At 37.8% G+C, this 27,504-nt stretch overlaps 1 protein-coding gene across 2 annotated transcripts; it reads left to right on the top strand.

The window, feature by feature from the left end:
- The first annotated feature begins 1,946 nt into the window (after positions 1–1,946).
- LOC126689430 (protein FLC EXPRESSOR) lies at positions 1,947–14,962 on the top strand. Of its 2 annotated transcripts, none has more exons than XM_050384632.1 (4): positions 1,947–2,669; positions 5,126–5,298; positions 5,411–5,493; positions 12,366–14,652. In XM_050384632.1, the coding sequence occupies exons 1-4, from the start codon at positions 2,143–2,145 to the stop codon at positions 12,384–12,386; spliced, it is 804 nt and encodes a 267-aa protein (XP_050240589.1). In that variant the 5' UTR covers positions 1,947–2,142; the 3' UTR covers positions 12,387–14,652. The 2 variants fall into 2 exon arrangements, with proteins under 2 accessions (XP_050240589.1, XP_050240581.1); XM_050384624.1 differs by lacking the exon at positions 12,366–14,652 and adding an exon at positions 14,659–14,962 and having other exon boundaries at positions 1,952–2,669.
- Positions 14,963–27,504: the final 12,542 nt, after the last annotated feature.

The raw sequence follows: 27,504 nt of genomic DNA, 5'->3' as shown, positions 1-27,504 counted from the left end.
AACCCATATTCATCGCCACAAATTCCTCACAAATGCTTAACTTCCCTCAGCGATTGTAACTTCTATAACCGTTGAGGAAGTTATTTCAGAATTTACTAATTTCCTCAAATCCGGGAGAAGTTACTAAATCAATAACCGTTCCAAGGTTCTCTATATAAAAACCATCCGGTATCAAATAAAGGCAAGTTTTTTCTAACATTACTCCTTAGAAGTTGGAACTTGATTTTCGAGAGAGAAACTAACTTAGCCATCGGAGAGGACCTGGCCGGTCAACCTCGGTCACCTTTTTGATAAATGTGTTCATCCTTCCAAGCCTTCGCAACAACCATTAGCTCATCAAAGCCGGAACATTCAGCCTATTGATTCTGTGCAGCATCAAAAACCAAACAAACAATCAAACAATGAAACAGAGACTTATACATACAAAGGAGGATAAAAACAGAAGCATATTCATGCAAGGAAATAAGAAACAGAATCAGATAAACTAGGGTTATGATTTTTGGGCAAGATCATGCGTATGCATAAACAAGCCTGCGTGCACATAATCCAGCCTGCGTACACAAGTAGGATTACGCATACGTGGTTTCAGCCACAGAAACCTTAGCCAAGAACACAGCAACACAGAAAATAGAGCAGGACTTCAAAATAATAATTCTAACAACCTAACATGGTTTAAAACATAAAAACTATATAAACCTAAACTATATAAACCTAAACTACATAAACACATATAAACATAAAACAAGTAAAGAAACAAGATTAAGAGCAAGCTTAAAACAGAAAAGAGAGAAAAGTGTTTAGAACTCAATACCTCAAAACAAAAGCTCCTAAGCTTAATTTTTTACCATTCTCCTCAGTCGAATCTATTCATAATCAATAAAAAAGTTATTAGTAATTTTAAACTCAAAGATCAATGCCAGAAAATACCCCAATCAAAAGAAAATTGACTGGATGATGTTTCGGGGGTGTTTGGTTTAGCAATTTCCATAACTCATATATCAATTTCCATAACTCATAACTCAAAAAATGGTGGAACCCATAGTAAAAAGGTTGTTTGAGAAGTCCATAACTTTGTTTCCATCACTCAATTCTCTGATTTTTGAGTTATGAGTTATGAAAACTGAAAACACATTTTGGCTGTTTTCAGTTTTCATAACTTATAACTCAATGGCAATATTGTAATTAAACACATATAGAGGACCCACAAACAGTACTCAGCCGTAACTTTTGACCTTTGACTTTTTTTTTTCCTTTCTTTTCCTGGTTGGCTGTTGGGTTCTTTTTTTTTTTCCCCCTCCTGGGTTGGCTGTTCGGTCTATTCTGGGTTTCTTTTCTTTTTTTTTTTCTTTTTTCACTAGTTTGGTCTGTTCTAGTTTTTTTTTTTTTTTTTTACTTGTTCGGTCTGTTCTGGTTTTTTTTTTTTTTCTTTTTTCACTAGGTTCGGTAAGTTTGGGTACTGGAAAAAAAAAAATTGCACCGGTGACAAGTATGGGACCCACAAATAGCGTGAAAAATATTGAGTGATGGTGCCAAACAAACATGGTATTTTAGAGTGATGAGTGATAAGTGATGAATGATGAGTGATGAGTGACAGAAATTGAGTGACCAAAAAAAATAAACCAAACAAGGCCTTAGTATTTTTCCTTAAGATTTTTATGCATTTTGAAAATGTACCACGCATATTCTCTTTCGAGTCCTCCTTTCCTTGTCTCCGTTCTTTTGGAGATTTGTGGTGGGACCCAATTCCTCATAGGTCGTACCGTCACAGACCCTTCATTTTCTTTTTGTTTGGGTCTGTTATATCCTTATATAGGGCTTTTCAGCTTGCACATATTCTTGGGCCCATCATTTCTTTATTTAAGAATTGGGCTTGTCATTTCTTAATTAAGATTTTGTGCCTATCATGTTTTGTTGGTCTGGGTACCTTTGTAAGTCCACAGACCTTTTCTTCTTTGTTTTTTTATCATGGGCTTAAACGAGAGTCGAGACTCTCTCAAATCTCAGCTCAGCAACTTCCCAATCAGGCAATCAGTCAAAAAGATACAAATCCTCCAAATAACAGAACCAAAACGAGAATGAGAAAGAGGCGCTGAGAAGGAGTAAAATTGAATTGCATTGCAAAAATAAATAAATAAAGAAAACATGTCCAGACGAAACCACCACCGCGAAATCCAAGTCCCACTCTCCCGAATCGAAGACCGTCGTGGTGGTCTCCTCCTCCACGGTAGTAGGTCCCACCACCCTCACTCGTTGATCCTCGAAGACCGCATCGCCATCCAACACCGCGAGATCCAATCCCTCCTCGGCGATAACCAACAGCTCGCCTCCGCACACGTGGCACTCAAACACGACCTCTCCGCTGCTCAGCACGACCTTCGCGTCTTATCGGTCACCGCCTCCGATATCAAGGCCGAGAGAGACGCTGAAATCAGAGACGTCTACGAGAGGTCCTTGAAGCTCGACGCCGAGGCTCGAGCCGTCGATGCTATGACGTCAGAGCTCGCTCGTGTCCAAGCTGACTTGCATCAATTCGGCTCGGCGCGCCAGGACCTCACGGCGCAGCTTCAGGCCCTCGAGGACGACCTTGCGAGGGTTCGTGAGGACTCGCAGGAGGTTCCGGAGATTAAGGCCGAGATTGAGATCATGCGCAAGGAAATTCAGAGAGGAAGGTAACATTTTTTTTCCAAGTCAAAACAAAAATCTTAATTGCGATTGTGTGAATGTGTTTTGTTCATTATTTGAGCATAATTTTGTTGATTACGGAGATTCAAAGGGAAAGGTAGTTTTGGAGATTAGTTTTAATGCAATTTCACTCACATTTTGATTTTGTTTGTTATAAATTTAAATTAAAAAAAAAAAAAATACTTTGATTTTTGTTTTCTATATTATATTCATTTGAAGCTACAAATTCACCGTTTGTGATGGTTGGTGAGTTTATTGACATATCTGTCATTATACTGCGAATGTGAATCTCTTGGTAATAGTTCTAGTGCTGGAAGTAGTAGTACATTTATTTTCGGGTTATCTTTTTTTGCCAAAATATATTGTAGCTCATGAACGATTTTACTTTTAGTCACTGAGAAGTTAGGGATCGCTTTTACTCGGTAACACACTTAAAGTGATTCCTTTTAGTCCCTACCAAACTTAAGTGATAGATTTTATTCCCTATTAAATTTAAAGTGATCGTCTTTAGTCCCTAATATGTTTAATACAGCGATGACAAGTCAGCTTTTAGTTTGATCACATCATCTAGAGGACTAAAAGTGATCACTTTAAACATTAGGGACTAATATTGTTTATGGTCTAAAGTTTAGGGATCAACATCATATCTTTCCCTTTTTTCTAATGCCTTTGATTTGGGTATTAGTTCTTGACTTGGAATATATAATTAAAAAGGTAAAACCTCAATGATTAGACCATCATAATTTATATTAAATAATACATCTATCCAATTTTCATAATTTTTAAATGTATGAATACAGGCCAATACACAAGTGCGAAGCCTTGCAATCTACTTGAAAACTTTATTGATCTTGAATGTGGATAATTGGACATTAAAAAAGAAAAAGAAAAAGGAAGTCTCTGAGCTCGTGCATAACACAATAGATGAGGCTAGTGATTATTACTTATTACAATGAAAGCCAACTTTACCCAAAAATGGAAGGGGAAAAAAAAATCAAATTCTAGGGAGTAGGGTTAATCATAATATACTGGTTTGTATCAGTATATGTCCTTTCTTGTTACATACCATCCTTAATTAGTTCTTGACTCGGAATTCATAATTAAAAAGGAAAAACCTCAATGATTAAACCATCAAAATGTATATATTAAAAAATACATCTAGCCAGATTACATAATTTATACACGTATAATTACAGGGCCTATACCCAAGTGCAAAGCCCCACAATCTACTTGAAAAACTTTATTGATCCTGAATATGGATGATTGGACTTCTCTTTTTTTTTCTTTTTTTTTTTTAAAGTCTCTAATGAGTAATGAGGCTAGTGATTATTACTTGAGATGTTCGTATAGACATTGTAAGCCAAGATGCATAAGATAGATATTATATGCCAATGTTACCGACAGAAAGCCAGCCCAGTATTTGAACAACACTTTCTTGTTTTTTCATATCTGTTGTTTATCTTTTCTTTTAACCTATTTATATCAATTCTCCAAAAAAAAAAAATTTATTTATATCATGCATCATACAGGAGCACAGTTTTATAGGTTGAAGGTAAGCACAACAAGATGAACTATTAGAAATTTAAAACATGGATAGGTGTTGTATGTGTTGCTGTGATGGGGAGTCGGTAGACCACCTTCTTCTTCATTGTCCTGTTACCCATTCCCTATGGACTTTTATGCTACAAGCCTTTGGTATTCATTGGGTTATGCCAGGATCGGTGGCAGGTTTGTTATCTTGTTGGCATCAGTGGCTTGGGAAGCATAATTCGGACATTTGGAACTTGGTTCTAGGGTGCTTAATGTGGATTGTGTGGTCGGAACAAAATCGTCGATCCTTTGAGGACAAAGAGAAGACGTTGGATGAGTTAAAGGTTTTATGCCATCGTAGTCTTTGGAGTAGTCTCATTGTTGGGGTTTTATTGATTGTTCTTCTCTCTCTGAGTTTTTGTCCTCCCTTAGCTTAGTTTCCTGACTACCCTCTGTTTGTTGTGCTGTTTGTTTCTTTTATTTCTTCTTGTTCATCATCATGAACTTCTTGTATTTTTCTTTTTTCTCTCATTTATAATAGTTTTCTGATTACCTATCAAAAATAATAATAATAATAACAATAATGATTTAAATTAACTTAAAAATAACAAAAGAGATATGCAAGTTGACACAGCAGATGACACTTGATCTATGATTTGGAATGATATTAGAGCAGAAATTACTTGAAACTAGGCTAATTCAGTTGCAGAAATATCAAAGAAAAATTATTGAGAAACCTATGATAGATTCATAATCTGACAAGAACTATATAGAGAACTTGAATTGACTTGTGGAATGAATTAAAGTCGAAAAAAAAAATGATTTGAATTGTTGATTGAATATATTAAGAAATTGCATGATTTTCTTTCCACAAGTTTTAAATGTGGCCTCTTTCATTTTTGGATGTGAATAGGGCTGCTATTGAATATGAGAAGAAAACGCGTGTTAGTAACCTTGAGCAAAGGAAGGTAATGGAGAGAAGTATGATTTCCATGGCTAATGAAATTGAAAAACTACATGCAGAGCTAGCTAATGCTGAGAAGAGAGCAAGAGCTGCAGTTGCTGCAGCCACAGCAGCAAACCCAAGTAATTCACCTTTAACACAGTAGATATGAGTGATTGCAAACTGCAGCATCTGCAGAACTAAAGAGATATATTGAATTCAACTCTTTAACCCTTGGAGTGGTTTTATTTTCAGGTCCTGGTTATACTACAAGCTATGGTAATCCTGATATGGCATATGGAGGAAATTCATACCCTGATCCCTATGGCATTAATAAGGTATGTCCCATTTTATGCTCAATTAAAAAAAGGTCATACCTAGTGCACAAAGCTCCCACTTTTTCAAGTTTTGGGAGAGGTCATGGTAAGCAACTTTACCCCTAATTTTGTTTGGAGAGGCTAATTCCCAGACTCGAATCCGTGACTTGTTGCTTATGGTAGAAGGCACTTGCCATTGCACCATGACCATCCTGTGCTTAGTAATGCTATTAAATTCTAAGACCCCTAGTGCAGTCCTGATTACATATAATTTTTTTTTTTTTTTGGTGGCTAAAATATTGTTTTCGTCCCTAGACTTTGTATGAATTTCACCTTTAGTCCTAAACTTCAAAAGGTTCGTTTTCGTCCCTAAACTATTGACAATGTTACAGTTATCAATTTTCAATTTAAAAAATTTGTTTTTCTTTTTTTTGATAGGTAATATAAGAACTATTATTAATAAATAAAAGATGAAAAATACAAGATGTTCATGATGATGAACAATAAGAAACAGAAGAAACAAACAGCCAAACAAAGAAGAGGGAAATCAAATAGAAAAACTAAGGGAAGACAAAAACTCTGGAAGAGACGAAGACTCAGTAAAACCCCAACAACGAGACCACTCAAAAAGACTACGATGGCTTAAAACCTTCAACTCATCCAACGTCTTCTCCTTGTTCTCAAAGGAGCGACGATTCCGTTCCAACCAAACAGTCCACATTATGCACCCTGGAATCAAATTCCAAATATTTGAGTTGTGCTTCCCGAGCCACTGATGCCAACAAGACAACAATCCTGCCACCGATCCTGGCATAACCCAATGAATACCATAAGCCTGAAGCATGAAGGTCCATAAGGTATGAGTAACAGGACAGTGAAGGAGGAGATGGTCAACCGACTCCCCATCACAACAACACATACAACACCAATTTGTCAAAATGCGACCCCTAAGCTTGAGATTATCCAACGTGAGAATCCGATCGTGAGCAGCTGTCCACAGGAAGAAGGCCACTCGCTTAGGAATCTTAGGTTTCCAAACACCCTTCCAAGGAAACTGAGAGTTCGAATTACCCTGAATTGCATGGTAATACGATCGGGTGTCAAACTTACCATTACCTTTGAGCCGCCAACAAAGAGAATCTCTCCTAACCCCCCGAGGAATACGCGATTGGATAAACTGAAGAAGGGAAAAAGATGCAGGAAGTTCCCAATCTTCGAAAGCTCTGTGAAACCTTAAATCCCACACTCTAATAGTGCCTCCTTCCGGAAGCCACAAAACCTCAGAGATGCAAGCGTCCTTGGCAGTTGAACAGACAAAGAGTTCAGGGTATAGATCTTTTAGGGAATTATCCCCAATCCACCTATCGTGCCAGAAGCGGATACGGGTGCCATCACCCGCTACAAAAGACAGATGCTTAGAAAAACTCTCCCATCCTTCCTGAATGCTTCTCCAAAGGCCACATCCATGAGTCCTCCTGCACACTTTCGTACACCACCCCCCATGACGCTCACCATATTTTGTGGAGATAACTCTCCGCCAAAGATGGGTAACTTCATGACCAAAACGCCACAACCATTTCCCTAATAAAGCTTGATTAAACAACGCCACACTTCTTATCCCCAACCCCCCCAATTCAACCGGTAAACACACCTTTTCCCAAGCCACCAAAGGGTATTTGAAGTTCCCCTCAGAAGACCCCCAAAGAAAATTCCTCTGAATACTTTCCATTCTAGCAGCCACTGCTTTAGGAATAGTGAAGAGAGATAAAAAATACGTAGGAAGGCTAGAGAGAGTACTCTTAAGTAAAGTGAGTCTACCACCCTTAGATAAATAGAGTCGCTTCCACCCTGAAAGTTTCTTCTCCATCTTCTCCAAGATAGGATTCCAAATCGAAGCAGTCTTAAAAGAAGTTCCCAAAGGCATCCCCAAGTATTTCATAGGCAAACTCCCCACTCTACAATGCAGAATACTAGCCAGTGCAACTAGATTACTCACCTCCCCAACAGGGACAATCTCACTTTTCCCAACATTGACCTTCAATCCTGTAAAAGCCTGAAAACAAGACAGCGCCAACCTTATAGCTAACAGCTGGTCCATAGAGGCATCACAAAATAAGATAGTGTCGTCCGCAAATAACAAATGGGAAATCCGCACACCAATAGAATTTACAGCTCCCACATGAAAACCCCGAATAAGGTTATTCTCCTCTGTCTTCTTCAGAATTCTGCTTAAAACCTCCATTATCAAGAGAAACAAAAACGGGGATAACGGGTCTCCTTGTCTCAACCCACGGGAGCTTCCAAAAAAACCTTCAGGAGATCCATTTACTAGGATTGAAAATCGGACAGAAGTAACACAAGCCTTAATCCACCCCCTCCATTTCAACCCAAAACCCATTCGGTCCAACAGATAAAACAGAGCCTCCCAATTTACATGGTCATAAGCTTTTTCAATATCAAGCTTGCAGACCACCCCCGGAATCTGGCTCTTTAGCCTACTATCCAGACACTCATTTGCAATGAGCACTGAATCCAAAATTTGCCTTCCACCAACAAACGAATTTTGATTCTCAGAAATAAGGTTATCCAACACCACCCTCAACCTGTTAGCCAACACCTTGGACAGTAACTTGTACACACTGCCCACCAAACTGATAGGGCGGAAGTCCTTAATGTTGACAGCATTACCCTTCTTGGGAATTAAAGTGAGAAATGAAGCATTCATAGACCGTTCAAACACAGAGTGCCGATGAAAATACTCAAAAAAATCCATGACATCCTTTTCCACAACACTCCAACATTTATGAAAGAAAGCTATGGTGAAACCATCCGGACCAGGGGCTTTATCACCCTCCATCTCCCTTAAGACTTGGAGGACTTCCTCCTTCGTGAATTCCTTCTCTAAAAACAGCCTCTCCTCCTCTTCAATACAAGCAAAATCTAATCCATCCATAGTAGGGCGCCCCAAATCAGTTTCCTCAAACAACCTTTGATAGAAAAGAACTAACTGAGAGCGCACATCCGACTCATCCTCATAAAGAACGCCATCCACCTCAATCCTCTTAATAAGATTAGCATTTCTATGAGAGTTTGCTAATCTATGAAAGAACCGAGTATTATTATCTCCCTCCTTCACAAATAAAACCCGAGATTTTTGTCTCCAAGAAATTTCCTCAAAAGAAGCCAACTGTTCTATGTCTCCTTTGAGTTGAGTACGACGAATCTGATCCTCAAGCGATAGACCCAGCAACTCCTCTTTCACATCTAAACCCGTTAGTTCAGACAGCAACTTTTTCTTTCTAAAAGACAAGTCACCAAACTCCTCCTTGTTCCATTTTTTTAAATCTGCTTTCAAAGCCTTCAATTTTTGAGCCAAAATAAAACCAGGTAAACCCTCAAACCTGTACCCATTCCACCAATGCTGAACTTTATCAACAAAACCCTCTACTTTCAACCACATATTTTCAAATTTAAAGGCACTTCGGCCACGACGAACAGCACCAGCTTCCAACAAGAGAGGGCAGTGATCTGAAATAACACGAGGAAGCACCCTTTGGTATACATTCTCAAAATGTTCCTCCCAATCTAGAGAAACCAAGGCCCTGTCAATTCTTGACATAGAGGGAAGACCGGAATCTCTAAACCAAGTGAAGGAAGCCCCCTCTAAAGGTAAATCGACTAAAGAATTACTCTCTATAAAGTCCGAGAAAGCATACATGGAAGGGCTAAACAACTCACAGCCAAGCCTTTCACTTGGGTACCTAATGATGTTGAAATCACCAACTAAGCACCATGCCGTGGACCATCTAGCACGCACTTGAGTCAACTCCTCCCACAAAGAAGCCCGCTGACCATCAACATTGGGGCCATACACACCTGTACAAGCCCAAACAAAGTCATCCACCACACTTCTCAATAAGACATTAACAGAAAACTGTCCTACAATAACATCCAATTTTTCAAAAATCCTCCTATCCCAAATCAGCAAGACCCCTCCCGAAGTCTGCACTGCATCCAAACCAGCCCAATCAATGAAAGGGCTACCCCATAAATTACGAACAAAAACAACATCGGCAGACGAAACTTTCGTTTCTTGAAGACATACAATATCACACTTCCATTCTTTTAGAAGATTCTTACAAACCTCTCTCTTCCGGGGATTGTTAAGCCCCCTTACATTCCAAGAAAGAAGTCGTAGAGTCATTTACAACTGCCAACATTCCCCACTGCATTCGAAGAAACTCTGCTCCTACTCCTAGAAGAGACACCATCGTAATTAACATTAGTGATAAGCCCCTTAAGTTCCCTGAGACCTCGTGACCCTGAATTAACAGGTCGCTTGGGCGCCCCACCATCAATCACCTTGAGACACTCCTGTTCCAAAAGGCGAAACAGAGCCAAACATTGCGCTTCGTGTTTCACGATAGGAAAACCCACCATGTTACAGAAATTTTTCATCATCTGGGACACCCAGTTAGAATGTGTCCCTGACTCCCTCACTTGAGTTCCTTCTACAGAGTCCTGAACCAGCACCAACTCTCTGAGTTCCTTGGGTTCCCACCGAGACAAAGGGTCACACTCCAACACACAAAAATCTTTCTCTCCATTATCACAACTATGGTCAACCACTTCACTGGTCTCCCACTGAATGGTATGCAGCCCAGATTCTGACTGAGCTCCCTCACCAAACACCACAGAATTACCCCTCTGTACTTCTTCTTGAACTTCCCCTTCCTCAAACTCATCCTCAACACCATTTCCCAAGTCAGAGAGAGGAGAAAACCGATTATGAACCACCCAAGGGTAACTATCAAGGATCGGCGACACAACTTTCAGCATCGGGGTCGCAAACGATGCCGTCGCCGAGCTAACCCCAAGTCCCAAACTTACCTCGGCATGAGAGACAGAACCCATGGGAGGACCAGCCTTAACGGCGTCGGAAACATCCACTACAGATCCATTCCTTGACGCCGATCCTTTACCGAACTTAGAGACACAAGACACTCTCGTCGGATATGACGGGAAGGGCTCCGGAAATTGATCGGGATAGTGTACCGACGATAGTACTGTTGTCGGAGCCTCTGGCAACACCGATACTTCCATCGGAGACTTGGAACTCTCTCCCACCACACTTGTATTCTGATTACAAGACTTACCCACGCCCAAGTTAAGAAGGTAAAAATCCTCCACTTGGGCCTTTCCACTGGGTTCAGCTAAATGGGCTTTACCATGCCCAGTTACTGTTTTAAACAAAACAGGCCCACTAGTATTGGATAAATTATATGGGTTCAACCGAGTTACCACTCGTTTACCCCCATCAGATTTAGTCACCCTCAGCGCCAAAGATGCAGAGGTCATCTCAAACTTAAATTGACGTGTGGGTCTGCCATTTTTAGAAGTGACAGTAACTGCAGAAGCTCCCTTCAGCACGTTATGTCCCGAAACAGCTCTAGAAATTTCAAAATTCCTTAATTTCCGCTGGTTACCGATATTGAGAGATTTCTTCCCATCTTGCCCACCACCTACCGATGAACCACCACCAACAGCAACATCAACAGACTTCCCTTCCACACAAACAGAGTTGGAGCTTGATAGGAAACTATCTAATACTTTTGTAAACAGGCACCACCCAGACCGGTTAGAGCTCGCAGGAACCATAATCGCACCACGACGAGCTCCACCAAAATACACAGCTATCTCCACAAAAATACCAGCCTTATTCGACCTTCCCCGGAATTCGAAAAACTTATTATGAGTTCTAAAGTGTTTGCACACATAATCTTTACCTGGAACCCAATCTCGAATATCTGCAAAACACGATAGAACCCATTCCAATCCCTTCCGACCCATCCAAACAGAACTTTTAAAATTCCGGCGACTTTCATGAATAGCATAAGAATCAGCCCGCCCACCGTCAAACGAGAAAGAAAAGGTTTTAGAATCTATACAAAAATTACCCTTACCGCCCCCACTGAACAGAGGAGAAGGGTTAATAGTTGTGCTAGAGATAGGCAATTTGGAAGGAAGAGGTGTGGATGATACTGTAGAGGTTGGACTAGGCCATAACGGTGGTTGTAAAGGTATGTCAGATATAGGTGGGATGTTGAGAAGAGAAGTATGTGGTGGACAAACAGAGTGAAAAGGAAAAAAACCAAAATATGATGGGAACGGTTGTGGAAAGGATCCAGGAAATGGAGGAGGTGGCTGGTTCAGTGGTAGTGGTAGAGAGGGGAACATAGGAGGTAAAGGTGATGGCTGTGTGGTAGGGAGGGATGGGGGGGCGAGAAGGGCCATGGTTAAGAGAGAGCTATGATGATGATTGATGAATAACCCATTTAAGCATTATAAATTCGATTTACATTTATATTCTCAACCAATACTCCTCTTCAGAGGCTTATAATGCAGCAGCAGAAGTGTGAAACAGTTGCTTCATCATTCAATGGAAGGCTAAATCTGTTGTGTTGTGCGAAACTTTGAATAAGAACAGCATCTTGCTCACTATCAGCCACTTTCCCCCTAAACGGGAAGGCATGATGCAAAACATAGCCCTACTACCAATTGTCATAAAAAATTTGACAAAAAATTTGTTTTTCATCGCTAAACTATTTTGACAAAATCTCTTTAAAAAGTATAGGGATGAAAACAAACTTTTAAAGTTTAGGGAGGAAAGGCAAAATTCATGCAAACTTTAGCCTTTAGGGTTGGAAACAATATTGTAGCCTTTTTTTTTTAATATCAAACTAGATTGATATTAAGGTAACTTTGGCACTTAATATTTTAGTCTGAATAGTAACTCCAAGAACTAAAATGCTAAAACAATCAGTACTTGATGGCACTACAAATAAATATACATGGAGATGGTATTGAATTTCCCCATCCTTTTTACTTTTCAGGAGCAGTACCCTAACTCTTAAACATAAACGATAGATAGTTTCAGATTACACACCGAGGAGGTGGTAGTGGATTGAGTGTTCAGGCTGATGAATAGACCAGCAATAAATCAACAAGAGTTGTTACTGGATCTGAATTCTATCTTCTTCTACTTCTTCTTTTTTTTAAGTTAATTTTTTTTTATAGGTGAGAATAATTTTATTAAAAAAGACTAGTTCATGTAAATGGACACAAAGAGCCTAAAGAATTACAAAAAAAAGGAAAAGTTATATATTGAAAGACAGTGTATCTAAAAACATAGCAATAGATTCCCCATTCATAAAACTTCACGCTTGAGACCAATCAAATAAGGAGCTAGAGAAATTGGATGGCTAGCAACTCATTTCCTATGCAGTCCCCATCCTCAAATGCGTGCCAATTGTGTTCCCTCCATATAGTCCACGTCAGACATGAAGGAACCATGTTCCAGATATCTGACAAATGCATACCCACCTAATTTCTCCAGATGTTCCAAATATCTATTGAATGCTTACCCACCCAATAACCAATTTCTCAAGTAACAGACAATCACCTTCTCCATAAAACCCCAATGTATCCCAAAAGATTTGAAAGCAAAGCTCCAGTCATAGGCCACCTTACAATGAACCAATAGATGATCCACTGTCTCCCCACTATATCTGCACATGATTCTCCATCCTACTATAATGTAGCTTCTCTATTTGTAGAGCTATTGTACAAGTCCGGAAAAACCACCTCAAAGGCTGATTGCCACACCATAGTCATGCCAAAACCTAATTTGGTTACCAATTCCTACATCAAAGTCAATGTAATGCAAAATCTATCCCACCCCATCCTAATGCTCTTCCACAAACCACACCCATGAGTACCTCAAATAGGTTTGGAACTCCAACCACCCCACTCCTTACTGAACTACCCAACTCCTGGCTGAACTTTGTAGCTACTACACGCCTCCATAAACAAGTTTCCTCTACCCCAAACCACCAAATCCATTTCCCCTACAAATCCTGATTGAAGGTTGTAAGCTCCCTAATCCCCAGCCCTTCATTAACAATATCCAAATGGTGTTTAAACTCATCCCCCAAACCACCCCCACAAGAATTTACTTTGTCATTTCTCAATCTCATTTGCCACACTAGTAGGGATAGTAAATAAGAAGAAATAATATGTAGGTAAACTCAAAAGAGTACTCTTCAGTAATGTCAATTGACCCCCTTTTTATAACCTCTTTCAGCCCGCTAAACCACGCTCAAACTTCTCCAAAATATGGGTTCCAAATCTACTAGGACTTAAAAGGAGTCCCCAGGGGCATACCATTTCATAGGCAAACACCCCAACCTCCAGCCCAAGATATTCTGAAACTCACCTACTGGAACCATCTCTCTTGCTAAAGTTAACCTTTAGGCTTGTCACTTCCTCTAAACAAATCACCAACAATCGAACATAGAGAATCTGTTCAGTATTGGCATCACAAAAAATGATTGTTTTATCTGCAAACAATAATTGTGTGGCACACAACCAATCTTCCTCCACATTACCAACCTTGAAGTTCTTAGGGAGTCCCACCTTCTCCATCTTGCTTAGCATCCTACTCAAGAGCTTCATAACCAGGACGAGAAGAGCAAAGGAGATACAGAGTCTCCTTATTGCAATCTCATAAGTTACGTCTAAGCTCTATCTTGTAAGATATCCCTAAAGGATATGACTTCACTTCTAAACCAGACTGATTCTGCATGATCAGTTACCAACTGAGCTTACAGTTGAGAAGTATTAGGGTTGAAAATAATAAGGTGGAAAGCTGCTTTGCTCAACATTTTCTCCCAGACTTTGGAATAGAAACCTATTACACTATGTAAGTTTCAGGTATCCATGAATCTGCAAGTTGACAGTTACATATATAAAACTATGATTGGGACACCTGTCTCAATCCCCAGGTATATGTATTTATAAAAGTGAAAGCATTGATATCTATCCAAGAAAAAGAAAAAAAGTGAAATTATTACTGTCAGTTCCATTGTTACTTATGAAAATAATAATAATAAAAAAATAATGTCAGTTCCATTGTTATTTACACAAACCCTATAAGTCACATATCCAGTTCTCAGACTATAATATCGACAACATACTAGCTGTCACCAGGTTAATCTATGCAGTACCAAACTAGCACGTTATACCATGTAATCTAACGACTTTATTTGATACTACCAGATAACTTTGTAGCTCCCAAGCAAGAAATTATGGTCAATCAGATCTCTTAATATTGTGTGCTTCATTCAGGTTCAAGGTGCTGCTAATGCTGGTCCTCAATTCGTTTCTGGAGCAATCCTGAATGGCCCTTATGACACACAACAAACACATGTACATAGATAGGCTTTAGTGCGAAATAGAAATAATAAGGATTCAAACAAATTTTTTATCTGGCCACTAAGAGGTCATATTGCCTGAGTTCTAGCCAAAAAAAAATTTAGAGTTGATTTCTTTTTGGTAGTTAGTTGATATTGTCTTTATGGCTTCTTATTACATAGCATATGCATATCTTCCTTAAAGAGATAAGTTGCATCTATATTATCCCATTTCTTTTTGTTCCCCTCTCATTTTACTCTTAGACTTTGATACCAGCAAGAAACGCGAGTTCTATATTTCTGGGAGTATTTTTTTTTTTTTTTTTTTTTAATTTTGTGGGGAGATAATTACATTGAACAAAAAAGCATAGAATTCCAAAAACAACTAGGCCATTAAGCCCCCATTCAACAAACAACAGGATCAACCGAGAAGTCATTAAGTAGATCCCAACAGGATCATTTATTAGATAATGAGTTACACTCATGCTTAACCCAATTTAACAAAGCAGAGCATTCTCCAGAAAGTATCAGCAGCTCCTTAATGTCCTGAACCACTGTGTGAATCTCCCAGACAATCTCTTGAATCCTGGCACCACCAACTGAGCATCACCTTCAATATCTTACATTGTTAAGAGCATAATCTTTAAGAGCATCCATATTGATGGAGCCATAATTTTAGCTATTTAGCTCTACCGAAAGTTAATTTATTTATTTTACTTTCTCACTTTACAAAATTTCCAACATCAGTGTTTTTATTTTAGCTTTCAACATAATAAAATAACATAAACTACACAATAAAATAATATATATCCACAAACACCTATTTATTATTTTTTCTCACTATTCATCTCTATCTCTATATCTTCTCCCTCTTTTTGACCCACAGCTCCCATAGCACCACCACCATCACCACCACTCACTGTCATGGTTGTCAAAATCTCGATTTGGATTCTACAATCTTACAATTTTATAATCCCATCTGCCCAAAACAATCCGAATCTTTCAAGGATCTTTGCAATCGTTCAGGATCAGTAGGATAGTATGATTCTGACAATTTCAAACGACCTTGGTTTCTTGTAATCTTCTTTAACTTGACAGAATGCTCAGTTGAACCTAAATGAAAAATAAAATCCCAATAGATCAAGTTTTTCCACTCTAATGTAGAGAGAGTGTCAATTGGACCCAAATAAAAAAAATATCTCAATAGAGTGCCACATTTTGAGATTTTTGGCATTTTTAAATGATGTTTACAAATGGATGTAGTGATGTATGATAATTATATTAATGAATGTATAATTTATGTGATTATTTAACATACCCATATGTTTTTTTTTTTTTTGTTTTTTTCTCAAATAATGTAGGATCTCATAATCCGATCCTACGATTTACGATTTCACTTACCTCCCATGATCCTACGTAGGATCCCAATTTTGACAACCTTGCTCACTACTGTGTCAAACCAACCCAACCACCAACCCACAGCAAAACCCACCATCGATTTGCCACCAGCCACGATCCACCACCACAAACCCAACAACCATGAATCACCAATCTACCACCATCCATGATCCACCATGAACCACTGATCGACCACCATGAACCCAACCACGATCCACTACAAAACCTATTAACAAAAAATAAATAAATAAAATAAAATAAAAATCTAGCAACCCAAACCACGGCCACGATCTACCCATCAAAAACAAAATAAAAAACAAAACCCATTAAACCACAATCCACCCAAAGAGGGGAGGCATGGCGACGAAATCCAACAACCCAACTACCTCAAAACCCAGACAAAATCCAGCCACATCACCATTAACCCACAATCCACCACAAAACCAACAAAAATCCATTGCCATAAACCCACTACCATGGCCAAAATCCACCACCGTCAAACCCACAAACTATTAAACCTGAAACCCACATTGAACACGGCGAAACCCATGGCTTGGGTTGGCGAGAATGAGGAACTGAAGAGAGATCTGGGTCGGTGGAATGGCTGGGTTGGAGCTGGGCAAGCGAGCTGGGTTTGTGGTGGCTGGACTTGTGCAGATTGGCGATGGAGGAAGAGAGAAACTTAGAGGGAAGATGGAGAAGAAAATGTGAGGAGAGAGACGGCTGGGATGAAATGAAAGAAAAGGAAGAAAAAAATAAGGAAAAAAATTATTAAAATAATCAGAGTAGTGTGAATGTGCAAATATTATTTTTTTTACCTTTGAGCTACAGTGCACAACCAAAGATAGTTGTGCACTATAGCAAAGAAGCCAAAAATTTTGGCTATAGCTCCGCCAATGGAGCCTTATTTTTGCACTTAGTAGTGCTAAAAATAGCAATATAGTTTTTTAGCATCACCAATGCTAGTGCTCTAATTAAAGTTACTGCAAACCTGAAAGCTGAAGTTTCAGCTTTTGTGGATTGCTAGTAGCCACTTTAGATGACCACGCTTCTATAACTTTGCCCACATCATTGCGGGAAACTGCTGCCATAAAAGCTTCCCAATTCCCTACTACAGCATCAACATACATTTTTAACCAATCATACATCAAGTCCTCGCTCATTAGGGGGAGTTCTGACATGATGTAGCCTTGCTTTCTTTCTTCTTCTTCTTTGTCGTTTTTATTATTATTATTATTATTATTATTATTATTATTATTTTGGATAATTTGATAGTTGGGAGAGAGGAGATTTGAACCTTATACGTCTCCATCGGAAACACTAGAAGATTCTTGGCACATGATGTAGCCTTGCTAAGGTTAACTGCCCTAGATAGATAGACTTCTTTCTAAAGGGCATATTATTCCTTCTTGTTCACATCAAAAGTTATTGCAGTCACAATGGACCACTCCCGATTGTTTCTAGCATCCATCCTTTCATACCTATAGCTCAATTGATACTTCTTCCTCCTACAATAATGGAATGGAGGGTAAGGTCATGGGTTCAAAACCTACTAGATATGTAACTTACATATAAAAATAAATCAATTGGGGACCGCATGTATTTGGAGTCTAGACTGTCTACCCAGGAACCAATTGCATAATCTCCTGTGGTCAGCTTTCATGGAAGCAGCTATGCCAGACTTCTGAATTGCTTGGCCTGATCATTGACAAAATTTGTAGATGCAATTTTACAAACTACGGATTAGGTATTGAGGTTGGCATTAATTAGGAAAAGAACATTAATTTACAAGTAGGTGAATCATTAATCAAAGTGTGGATATAATACTTGCATTGCTCTCTATATTAAGCTGCATAGAATACAGGTCTCGGTTTCAAAAAAAAAAAAAAAAAAAAATACAGGTCTCTCTCTCTCTGTCTCTCTCTCAACTGCCAATCATTAATGGATAGATAGAAGGGAGTTCATCCAAATAATATGCAAGGCTACGGAGGTGGATCAAAATTTTGAAATTTTAGGACAAAATTAAAATTATCCCAAATGTTAATGGTGTAATTTGCAATTTAATCTTTTAGTAAAGTCAAAATGAAACTCAAAAGCACTATATTCTCGTTTCAAATTGTTTGATTTTTACATTATTTTTTCTCTAATCATCCTAGATGTCAATTCATCGTTTTTTTTTTTTGAGTTCTCAAAGTTGATATCTTTTTCTTCTCTTTTTGGGGTTCATAATTTTGTTTCCATTGGAGAATTTAAGGTAGCATGTAACTTTAAAGTCACAGCAAATTATTACTAAATTTAATACATAATTCATAGATAATCAATCATCAATGATTGATTTTCTATTACTAATATTAGATAATAACTTTTTTTTTGTATATTTATATTAACTTGAACTTAATTGCATTAAAAATAATTATTATTTTTATATATTTATATTGAAATTTATACTAACTCCATCTCAGGGAGAAATTTAATTCTCTAATTATATTACTAAAATAATATTAATAATTTTCCTAATTTACCTTTTATTTTATATTAAAAATTCAATGTCCATATTTTACTCAATTTTAAATTATTGTGGACGGTTTGAATTACATCTCAATGATAAGTTTGAATTACATCTGATATCGAATCAGATCAATATTTGAGCTATCAAATGAACATTGTACTTTCCTTCATATCAATTATCATTTCATACTTCTCCCATGATGATATCTATGCTTCCTCGTATTGTCATGAAATTAATCAATTTCATTCTTTTAAACTTAGGGAAGAATTTGAAAATTTATAAAGGGTAAAATATAGTGACTATTCTTAAGGTTTGGGGTAATGTCAAGCTCAATTAAGATTTTTTAGAAATAGCTCATTTAATCCTTAAACACAAATTGTGTTACATACCTACAATTAATAACAATGTTCTCAAAACAAATTCTAAACTCAAATCTCTCTCTCTCTCTCCAATGATGGATCTTCTTTTTTTCATCTCTCTATTTTAGTGATGGAGATCTTGCAGTGGTGGGTGAACAGTTTTCGTTGAGTCAATGATGATTTTGTTGACTAGATTTGGGTTTGACCAACATGGGTAATTAAGACTTTAATGTGTAGTTTGGTGGTTTATGGCAATTTTGTGGTGGAGTCAGGATCTTGGCTATTGGATTTTCCCAGGTTTCTTTGTGGAGGAGAAAAACTTGGGTTTCTTTTTTAAGGAGCCTTTCCTTTTGGTTTTCTCACCTACCAAATGCTACACAAAGGAAATGAGACTTTTTGTGGCTTTTCCTTTTGATTTTTGTGGCTTTTTTCTTTGATTTTCTTGGCTACTAAAAGCAAAGTAATTGCCTTCTTTTTTAAATTTTATTTTAAGAAAAAGAACCAAAGAAATGCATTGCTCATTTTGTTGAATTTACACTATGTTTGGATGGGTGGATTTTAGGGAGGATGGAAAAATTTGGAGAGAAAATAGGAGAGAAAATGAGAAAGAGTGTTGTTTGGTAAGGAGGGAGGAAGAGGAAAATTTTTGGTGGGGCCCAGGCATTTTCCACCCGGGCCCACCTAAAACTTGTCTTTCCAAAATAGAGAGAAAATAGTGTGGGAGGAGTTTTATGGATAAATGACAAAATTGCCCACTGCACTAATTTCGTTCCATTGTCTTTTTTTTTTTTTTTTTCTTCTGCCTGCTTTCCTGGGCATTTGCTCCTTTTAAGGCATTATTATTATTATTATTTTTTTATTATTATTATTTTCACTTTCTAAGAACGATGCCTACTCTTTTTTTTTTTAATCCTTTTTTCTTTTGATTTTCTGGGTTGTACGTAGTGTTATTATTATTTTTTTTAATTAGACATGATTTTTTTTTTTGGACATAATTTTTATTGTTTAATAAATTTGGGTGATTGTTTTTTTTTTTAATTGCTTGTCATATTTTTTATTTTAATTGTGCATCATTTTTTTAACAAGGGTATATAAGTAAATTTATACAAACTCACTTTTTCCATCCCTCCACTTTTTCACTCCCAACCAAACAAAAATGAGGGAAATCAAAATATTTTCTATCCTCCCACTTTTTCACCCCTCCAACCAAACACACCCTTAAGAAGAAAAAGGGAGGAAAATTATATAAATTCAAAGAATGAATCGTAGGGTCCATAAACAGACTATTCAAAATTTTGAGATTTGGTCAAGCAAAAAAAAGAAAAAAAAAAAAAAAAAAAAAGAGAGAGAGACAAAGATAGAATGAGAGTTTCTGTATGTAAAAAGATAGAGAGAGTTTCAAATATGAGTATAGCATTTGTTGGAGAAAAAATATGTTATTAAACATGTAACATCATTTTTGTTGAAGGACCAAATGAGTTGTTTCTAAAAAATCTTGGATATGCTTGGCATTACCTCGAACCTGGAAAGTAGTTATTGTATTTTACCCATTTATTAAATTAGGTGGGCAAATTTTCCATTAAGGAAAATTGCTCTAATCCTCTATTTGAAAATTTCCCAATACTAACTTCATCTCATCTTCTTACTCTCTGCCATTTTGAAACACCCCAAAATATAATCATCTTTAAATAGTCAATTATCATAACATTAATAATTTTCCTAACTAACCTCTTTATTTAAAAATTCACTATCCATCTTTTACTCAATTTTAAATTAATGTGGAGAGTTTTGAAAATTTACCTCTTTATATATATATATATATATATATATATATATCTACTAACTATATAAAAATAAAATAAAATATAATTTTAAAAATTAAAAATAATAATTTTAAAAAAAGAAAAAAAAAAGAAGCAAAGACAAATCTACAATAACATTTGGTTTGTTCAATTTGGGGGGCAAAAACTCAATTTCACATATTTTATTTGGGCTAGCAATTCAATTTAAAAGACAAAAAAATAAATAATAATAAAAACCACAACACTTATCTCCTAGTTACTTAACTCCTAATGTTTGTTATGGGAAAGAAAAGCTCAAGCTAGACGCATAAGGCAAAGAGCAAGAAATTTCTTGAGAGAGAGAGAGTGTGTTTTTGAGATAAATACGTGTACGGCACCAATGCAATTCGTACTAATTTGGTGAAATAAGGCTTAGAGATAGAGGGAAAGAGGATTGTAGGGTTGTAGGGAAGAGGATTGGTTTAAAGCATGGGAAGAGACTGTTGTTTCACTTTGGTGGAGATTGTGGGTGGGTTTAGGTTTCTTGGAAGTTGGGAGAGAAATAAAGGGCTAGACAACAAAAGGTGTTGGTTTTGTGGTTTGGCTTTCTCAACCCAACACAATACATGTATTTCTCTCTCTAAAGTTCTCTTCTCTATGGGTTGATTGATTTCCTTTTTTTTTTTTTTTTTAGATTGATTTCTTATTCTTTTTTGTTTCATTGTTTCAATTTTTTACTACCTATATGTTTGATGAAAAAATATATAGTGGTTGTTAAATTTTTGTCGGTCTTTTTTGTTTCGTTGCTTCAATTTTTAATTGCCTAAATATTTGATGAAGAAATATGTAGTGGTTGTTGAATTTTTAGTTTTATACAAATGTTTTTATACATGCATTTTATTAAGGTCTGCATTGTTTTCTAATAGTAAAATAAAAATTGAAGCAACGAAACAAAAAAGAATAAGAAATCAGCCCATTTTGAATAGAGTTTTAGAGAGAGAAATACATGTATTGTAATGAGTTAAGAATGTCAAACCACAAACCAAAACCCTTTGTTGCCTGGTGTGGACACCCCATTTTGCAACCTGCATTTAACTTCACATAGAGGATTAAAGAATAATTTTACCTTGGAGATAATCATCTTAATTTTGGCCATTAGATCCTTAATTTCATTTCATTAAAGAAATCTTGATGATATAACGATCAAATTGACTAGTCATAAGTCTTAATTGGACCATCAAATTGAAAGTCATCCTTGAATCAAGTTTTAATAGCCGAGAACAAGATGCACATTAAGTCCGACTATGTGTGATTATAAACAATTAACTTTGATTGATTATAATTATAATCAATTTGAAATTAATAACGTATCATAATGCAATTGGCTAAGACTACAACTTATGGTAAGGTTGTACACACTTGATTAATAAGATGGTCAAACATTAATTATTCAATGAGTAATTGGTGTAATTATATTTTTAATTGGGATAATTATGTCATGACTTGGGGTTGATTAATTCTAAAATGGAAGTAATTAGGGCCTATTAATGTTAATTGTGCTGAAACTTTTTTCTAACAAATGACATATGATGAACACAAGGAAATCAGTAGGCTGAATGTCTCGGGTGTTGATGATCTCAATATTACTTGGAATGTCCTAAAAAGATAAACACAAAATTAGAGGAGACCAGGGAAGACCAGTCAAGAATCCTCCGATGGTAAACTCAGTATTTTTGGAATTCCAATTTGTGTGGAAGTGTCTGAATGCCTTACCCTCTTGTAGAAGAGTCCTTATATAGTGCTTTGTCTGAGGCAGTTATTTCTCCTACCGTTGTGGTGTTCGGAAGACTCGGAGGTAACTTCCATAACCGCCATGGAAGTTACCTTATTTGGGCTCTGTTTTCCACAACCGTTTATTGGGGAAACGGTTTTGTAGCCTGACAAGAAAACAGAGGTCGCTTCGAGTTTGTATCCAAGGAACATGTTCAAAATGCAAGGTGCTCGTCTAACCGACTTCATGGACGGACGAGCTTATCCTTGGACGAACATGCCCTAAGCCACTTAACTCTTCCTTAGGACAAGTCATATGGATGAGTTTAGGAGTTGGTTTATTTTATAACATCATCAGTTGCCCCCTCGTCCACATGGATCGTCTAAGGGAATATGTAGCTTGGCATCATTTCCCTGGACATATGTATTTAATGTCTTCAGTTAGATGTGCCACGTATCATAATTTTATCGATGACCAGTCTCATCGATTTATTTTTTCAAGGGGTAAGCCACGTGTCATATCCTGGTTGGTTGTGTCGTTTCAAATACCCAGGTCAGCTGTCTATAAATAGTGGAATTCCTCCTCTACCCTTTACATTTCTGAAAGTTTCCTTTGTCTAGAGCCTCGTCTAGAAGTCTCTCTGCGTCCATAGTCCTCTCTCGTCTAGAGCCAGGTATTCTCTTCCTTCTCATCTTTAGGTTTTTGGTTTCCAAAAAATGTCTGAAACTGTTATTTCTTCGTCTAGCAATAGTACAAAGAAAGCTATAGACGAGTATTATAATACAACCAATGATAATAATTCTAGTAATAGTAGCCATAGTAGTGAGGAGAGTTCTATGGACAAGGGATATACCTCTGGTGTCCCTGGGCTTCCTTTAGAAGTTATCCAAGAACAACTTAGGAAAGCCTCTGGTTCCCATGCTGGCACCCCGTCTAGTGTCCCTCCGTCTAGTCCTTTGGACGAAGAGGAGACCGTTTATAGTTGTGCAGTAGGTATTCATTCCAAACGAATGAGCAAAGGCTTAACAATCTTAGGACATGGTACTAGATCCCGGATGAGCTTAACCCTAGGTTGCCCGTCCGTGGAGAATGGTGCTCTAATCCCCGTTTTGGAGTAGGCGTTTATGAGGCTTATTTCTTGGGGGGTTTTAGGTTGCCTTTGAATGCATTTGCTAGAAAGTTACTGGTTAGGTTAGGTTTAGGTATATGTCAATTCAACCCTAACGCGTGGAGATTAGTTATCTCAATGCAAATTTTGTGGAGGGAAGTATTTGAAGGAGACCGTCCTCTTACTGTGGACAAGTTCCTCTTTTGTTACAAACCCTCAGATATAAATCAATCCTTTGGCTTTTACCAATTCACAGCTAGGGGTAAAGATTGTAGATTAATCAAGTCCCTGGTCTCGTCTAACAGGAATTGGAAGATAGAGTTTTTCTTTGTCTCCAATTTTTGGACAAAGAACCCTATGGACGTTGGTAGGGACCCTTTTGCCCCTTACTCTGGGGACTTAGGGAACCTTTGTCCTGAAGGTACGTCCCTCCCCTTTTTCATCTTTCTTTTTCTTCTCTTATTTTTTACTTGTTTTTAACCCTTGTTTATCATTTGCTTTTCAGTCCGTTCGAACCCTGTGGACGTTGGTAGGGACCCTTTTGCCCCTTACTCTGGGGACTTAGGGAACCTTTGTCCTGAAGGTACGTCCCTCCCCTTTTTCAGCTTTCTTTTTCTTCTCTTATTTTTTACTTGTTTTTAACCCTTGTTTATCATTTGCTTTTCAGGTGTTAAACAACCATCCTTAATTAAATTTCACCATGACCGCGTCCACAGGGCTCGTCTTTACGTCGATAGAGATTTTCATTTTTTGGTTACCCTACGACGTCTTGCCAAGTGGGGACTTGGTCCTGAACCATCAGACGAGGCTATTGCTCACAAGGTCACAGTGCGAAGAAGTAATGTTTTCATTTAATAGTCATTTGAACATCCTGTTATATTTCCTGATCTATTTATAATTCGTCACCTTTTTTTTTCCCTTTAGGAATGTCAACAATGAAAGAAAATAAAGAGAAAGAAGTTATAGGTGAGGAGAGTCGTCCTGAGACTCAGTCTCAAACTCGTCCGTTGGTTGGGGACAAAAAGAGATCTTTGTCTAAAAACCTTGATTTGGGAAATCTCCCCAACCGACGAGGCAAAAAGGTTAAGCATGGGTCGTCCCAAATAGTCAAGCCCAACCTTCCTGTGTCTCAACCGTCCGTCAAAATATATGACGTGGAATCATCCACTCCAATTGAGACCACTCCGTCTAAGACTCCTCCGCCCAAGATGACTGTGCATCCACATCCCAACTTTCTCAATGGGTCCCTTCAAATATTATTGAAAATGAAGACCTGGCTTGGAAACGTTTTCAGAAAGCTGTTTCAGATGAGGACATAAACACTTACTATGACATGTCCCTAAAGGATTTTGAACATTCTGGTGTTCATGATCTTTTTAAGGTATGTAATCGCCTTTTTTTTTTTTTTTGCTGAAAAATATATATTTATATATATTTTCATCTAACTTTCATTTTTATTCATTCATTTTCATCTTTTTTAAGCTATGTCAAAATTTATTGCAGCGTTCCGGCAGGCCATAGGAGTAGACAAGATGAGGATCTTGTTAGAAATGAGAATTCAGGAAGTGAAAGAGGAATTTAAGAAGTGGGCTGAGGTAGCTGCCAAGGCTAAGGCGAAGACAACGGAGCTACAAAACTTGATTGAGGAGTTGAAAACTGATGTGGTGGAAAAAGATACTCGTCTTGATCATCTACAGAAAAAGAACGACGAGCTGAGTACTCTTCTTTCCAAGGCAAAAGAAGATGTAGTGACTGAATTCAAGGCGTCCAAGCAATACACTGATCTTCTAGACGCCAATTATGCAGCAGGCTTTGAGGATTTTAGAATGGATGCTATGAAAAATTTCCCTGAAGTGGGGACTTTAGCTCCATTAAGCTTAACCTGACTGCTGCTACCAGCTATCTTCTTCAAACTAGCTCTGAGGACGTCAATGTGGAAGACGATGCTACCACTTAGCCACTTCAGACAACCCCAATACTAATGCCCCTTTTTCATAAAGACGAGACCTTTACATTTAAGTTATCCTTAGTATTTCTATCTTTTTTTTTTTTTTTTTTTTTTTTTATTTGATCCATTGTTTTGGATCTTTTTATTGTAACCCAAGTACATTTTATCTCGTCCATAGGCAGGACTGATGCATTATGGGTTTTACTTCGTCCATTGTTAGGACGTTTTCATGCTTAGTTTAAGGCTTCTGCTCGTTCATGATTTGGACGAACATACCTTCGTTACCCTTAAGAGAGTTTACAGACGTTACATCTCTGCGTCCAGAAAATTTACTCATCTTGGGCTCTTAGCCTTCTTGTGGACTATTTGAACGAAAATAGCATGGAAACTAGGAATTAACACAACATTATATACATGGCATAAATATTGTTCATAGACGAGGCATATGCTTCGAAGCGAATGCCTTCTAGAGAGTTCAATAAATACAAACAAACCCATAATTTCGTTCATAACCACAACATAATAATAATAAAGTAATATTAAAAATACGTAGATAAACAGGCTCCAAGCTCGTCCATTGTAACACTCATTCAGGCTAGCATTTTACTGATAATACCTCCTTGAGTGCTCAACATTCAAAGGATGCTCCAATTTCCTCTAGTCCAGGGCCTCCAAGTAGTAGGATCCTTGCCTTTTACAGTTGATAACTCTGTAGGGTCCTTCCTAATTAGGTCTCAGTTTCCCATGATCTGAGTTCTTGGTTGCCCAAAGAAACCTTTTTTAGGACGAGATCTCCTATGTTGAACTGTCTTGGCTTCACCATTGCATCATACTGCCTAGCCATGAGGTTTTTGTACCTCGCCGTCTTATGTTCTGCGTCCGTCCTTACCTCGTCTATTAGATCGAGGTTTAAATGGAGTTGCTCCTCGTTATCCTTATCCTGATACGTCGTTACCCTGTGGTTGGTCATGTGCACTTCTGCATGTATAATTGTCTCGCTTCCATAGGCTAGCTTGAAAGGAGTTTCCCCTGTAGGGGTTCTCACCGTCGTCCTGTAAGCCCATAAAACACCTGATAGCTCATGTAAACAGAGTTACTCATCGTTATCCTTATCCTGATACGTCGTTACCCTGTAGTTGGCTATGTGCACTTCTGCAAGTATAACTTTCTCACTTCCATAGGCTAGCTTGAAAGGAGTTTCCCCTGTAGGGGTTCTCACTGTCATCTTGTACACCCATAAAACATTTTGTAGCTCATCTGGCCATATTCCCTTCGCCCCCTCAAGCCAAGTCTTGATGATTTTCAACAAGGATCAGTTTGTAACTTTGACCTAACCGTTTGCTTGGGAGAGGGTGGGCGAGGAATAATGATTTTGAATTCCAAAGTGTACACAGAAGTCCCTGAAAAGTGCATTGTCAAATTGTCGTCCGTTGTCAGACATTAATACTCTAAGCACCCCAAACCTACACACAATGTTCTTCCAAACGAAGCTCTTAACATTTTGTTGCGTGATATTCGCTAAGGGTTCTGCTTCCACCCACTTGATGAAATAATCAATGCCCATCACCAAAAACTTCATCTACCTCATCCCAAGTGGAAAAGGGCCCAAAATATCTAGCCCCCACTATGCCAAGGGCTATGAGGCCATCATTAGCGTGAGATACTCTGACAGCTATCTAGGGACGTTGTTAAACCGTTGACATTGGTTACATACCTTGACATAAACTTTTGCATCTACCTGAATAGTTGGCCAGTCGTACCCTGCACGGACGACCTTATGGATAAGTGACCTAGCCCCCAAATGGTTTCCACAGGCTCCTTCATGAACCTCTCTCAACACATAGTTTGCCTTGTCCGGAGCTAAACATCTGAGATAAGGTTGAGAGAAGCCTCTCTTGTATAGTACT

The sequence above is a fragment of the Quercus robur genome, chromosome 1 (assembly GCF_932294415.1).
Source record: "Quercus robur chromosome 1, dhQueRobu3.1, whole genome shotgun sequence".
In the NCBI taxonomy this organism is placed as follows: domain Eukaryota; kingdom Viridiplantae; phylum Streptophyta; class Magnoliopsida; order Fagales; family Fagaceae; genus Quercus; species Quercus robur.
The sequence above is the reverse complement of the archived record's forward strand: the minus strand, read 5'-3'. Positions and strand labels throughout refer to the sequence as shown.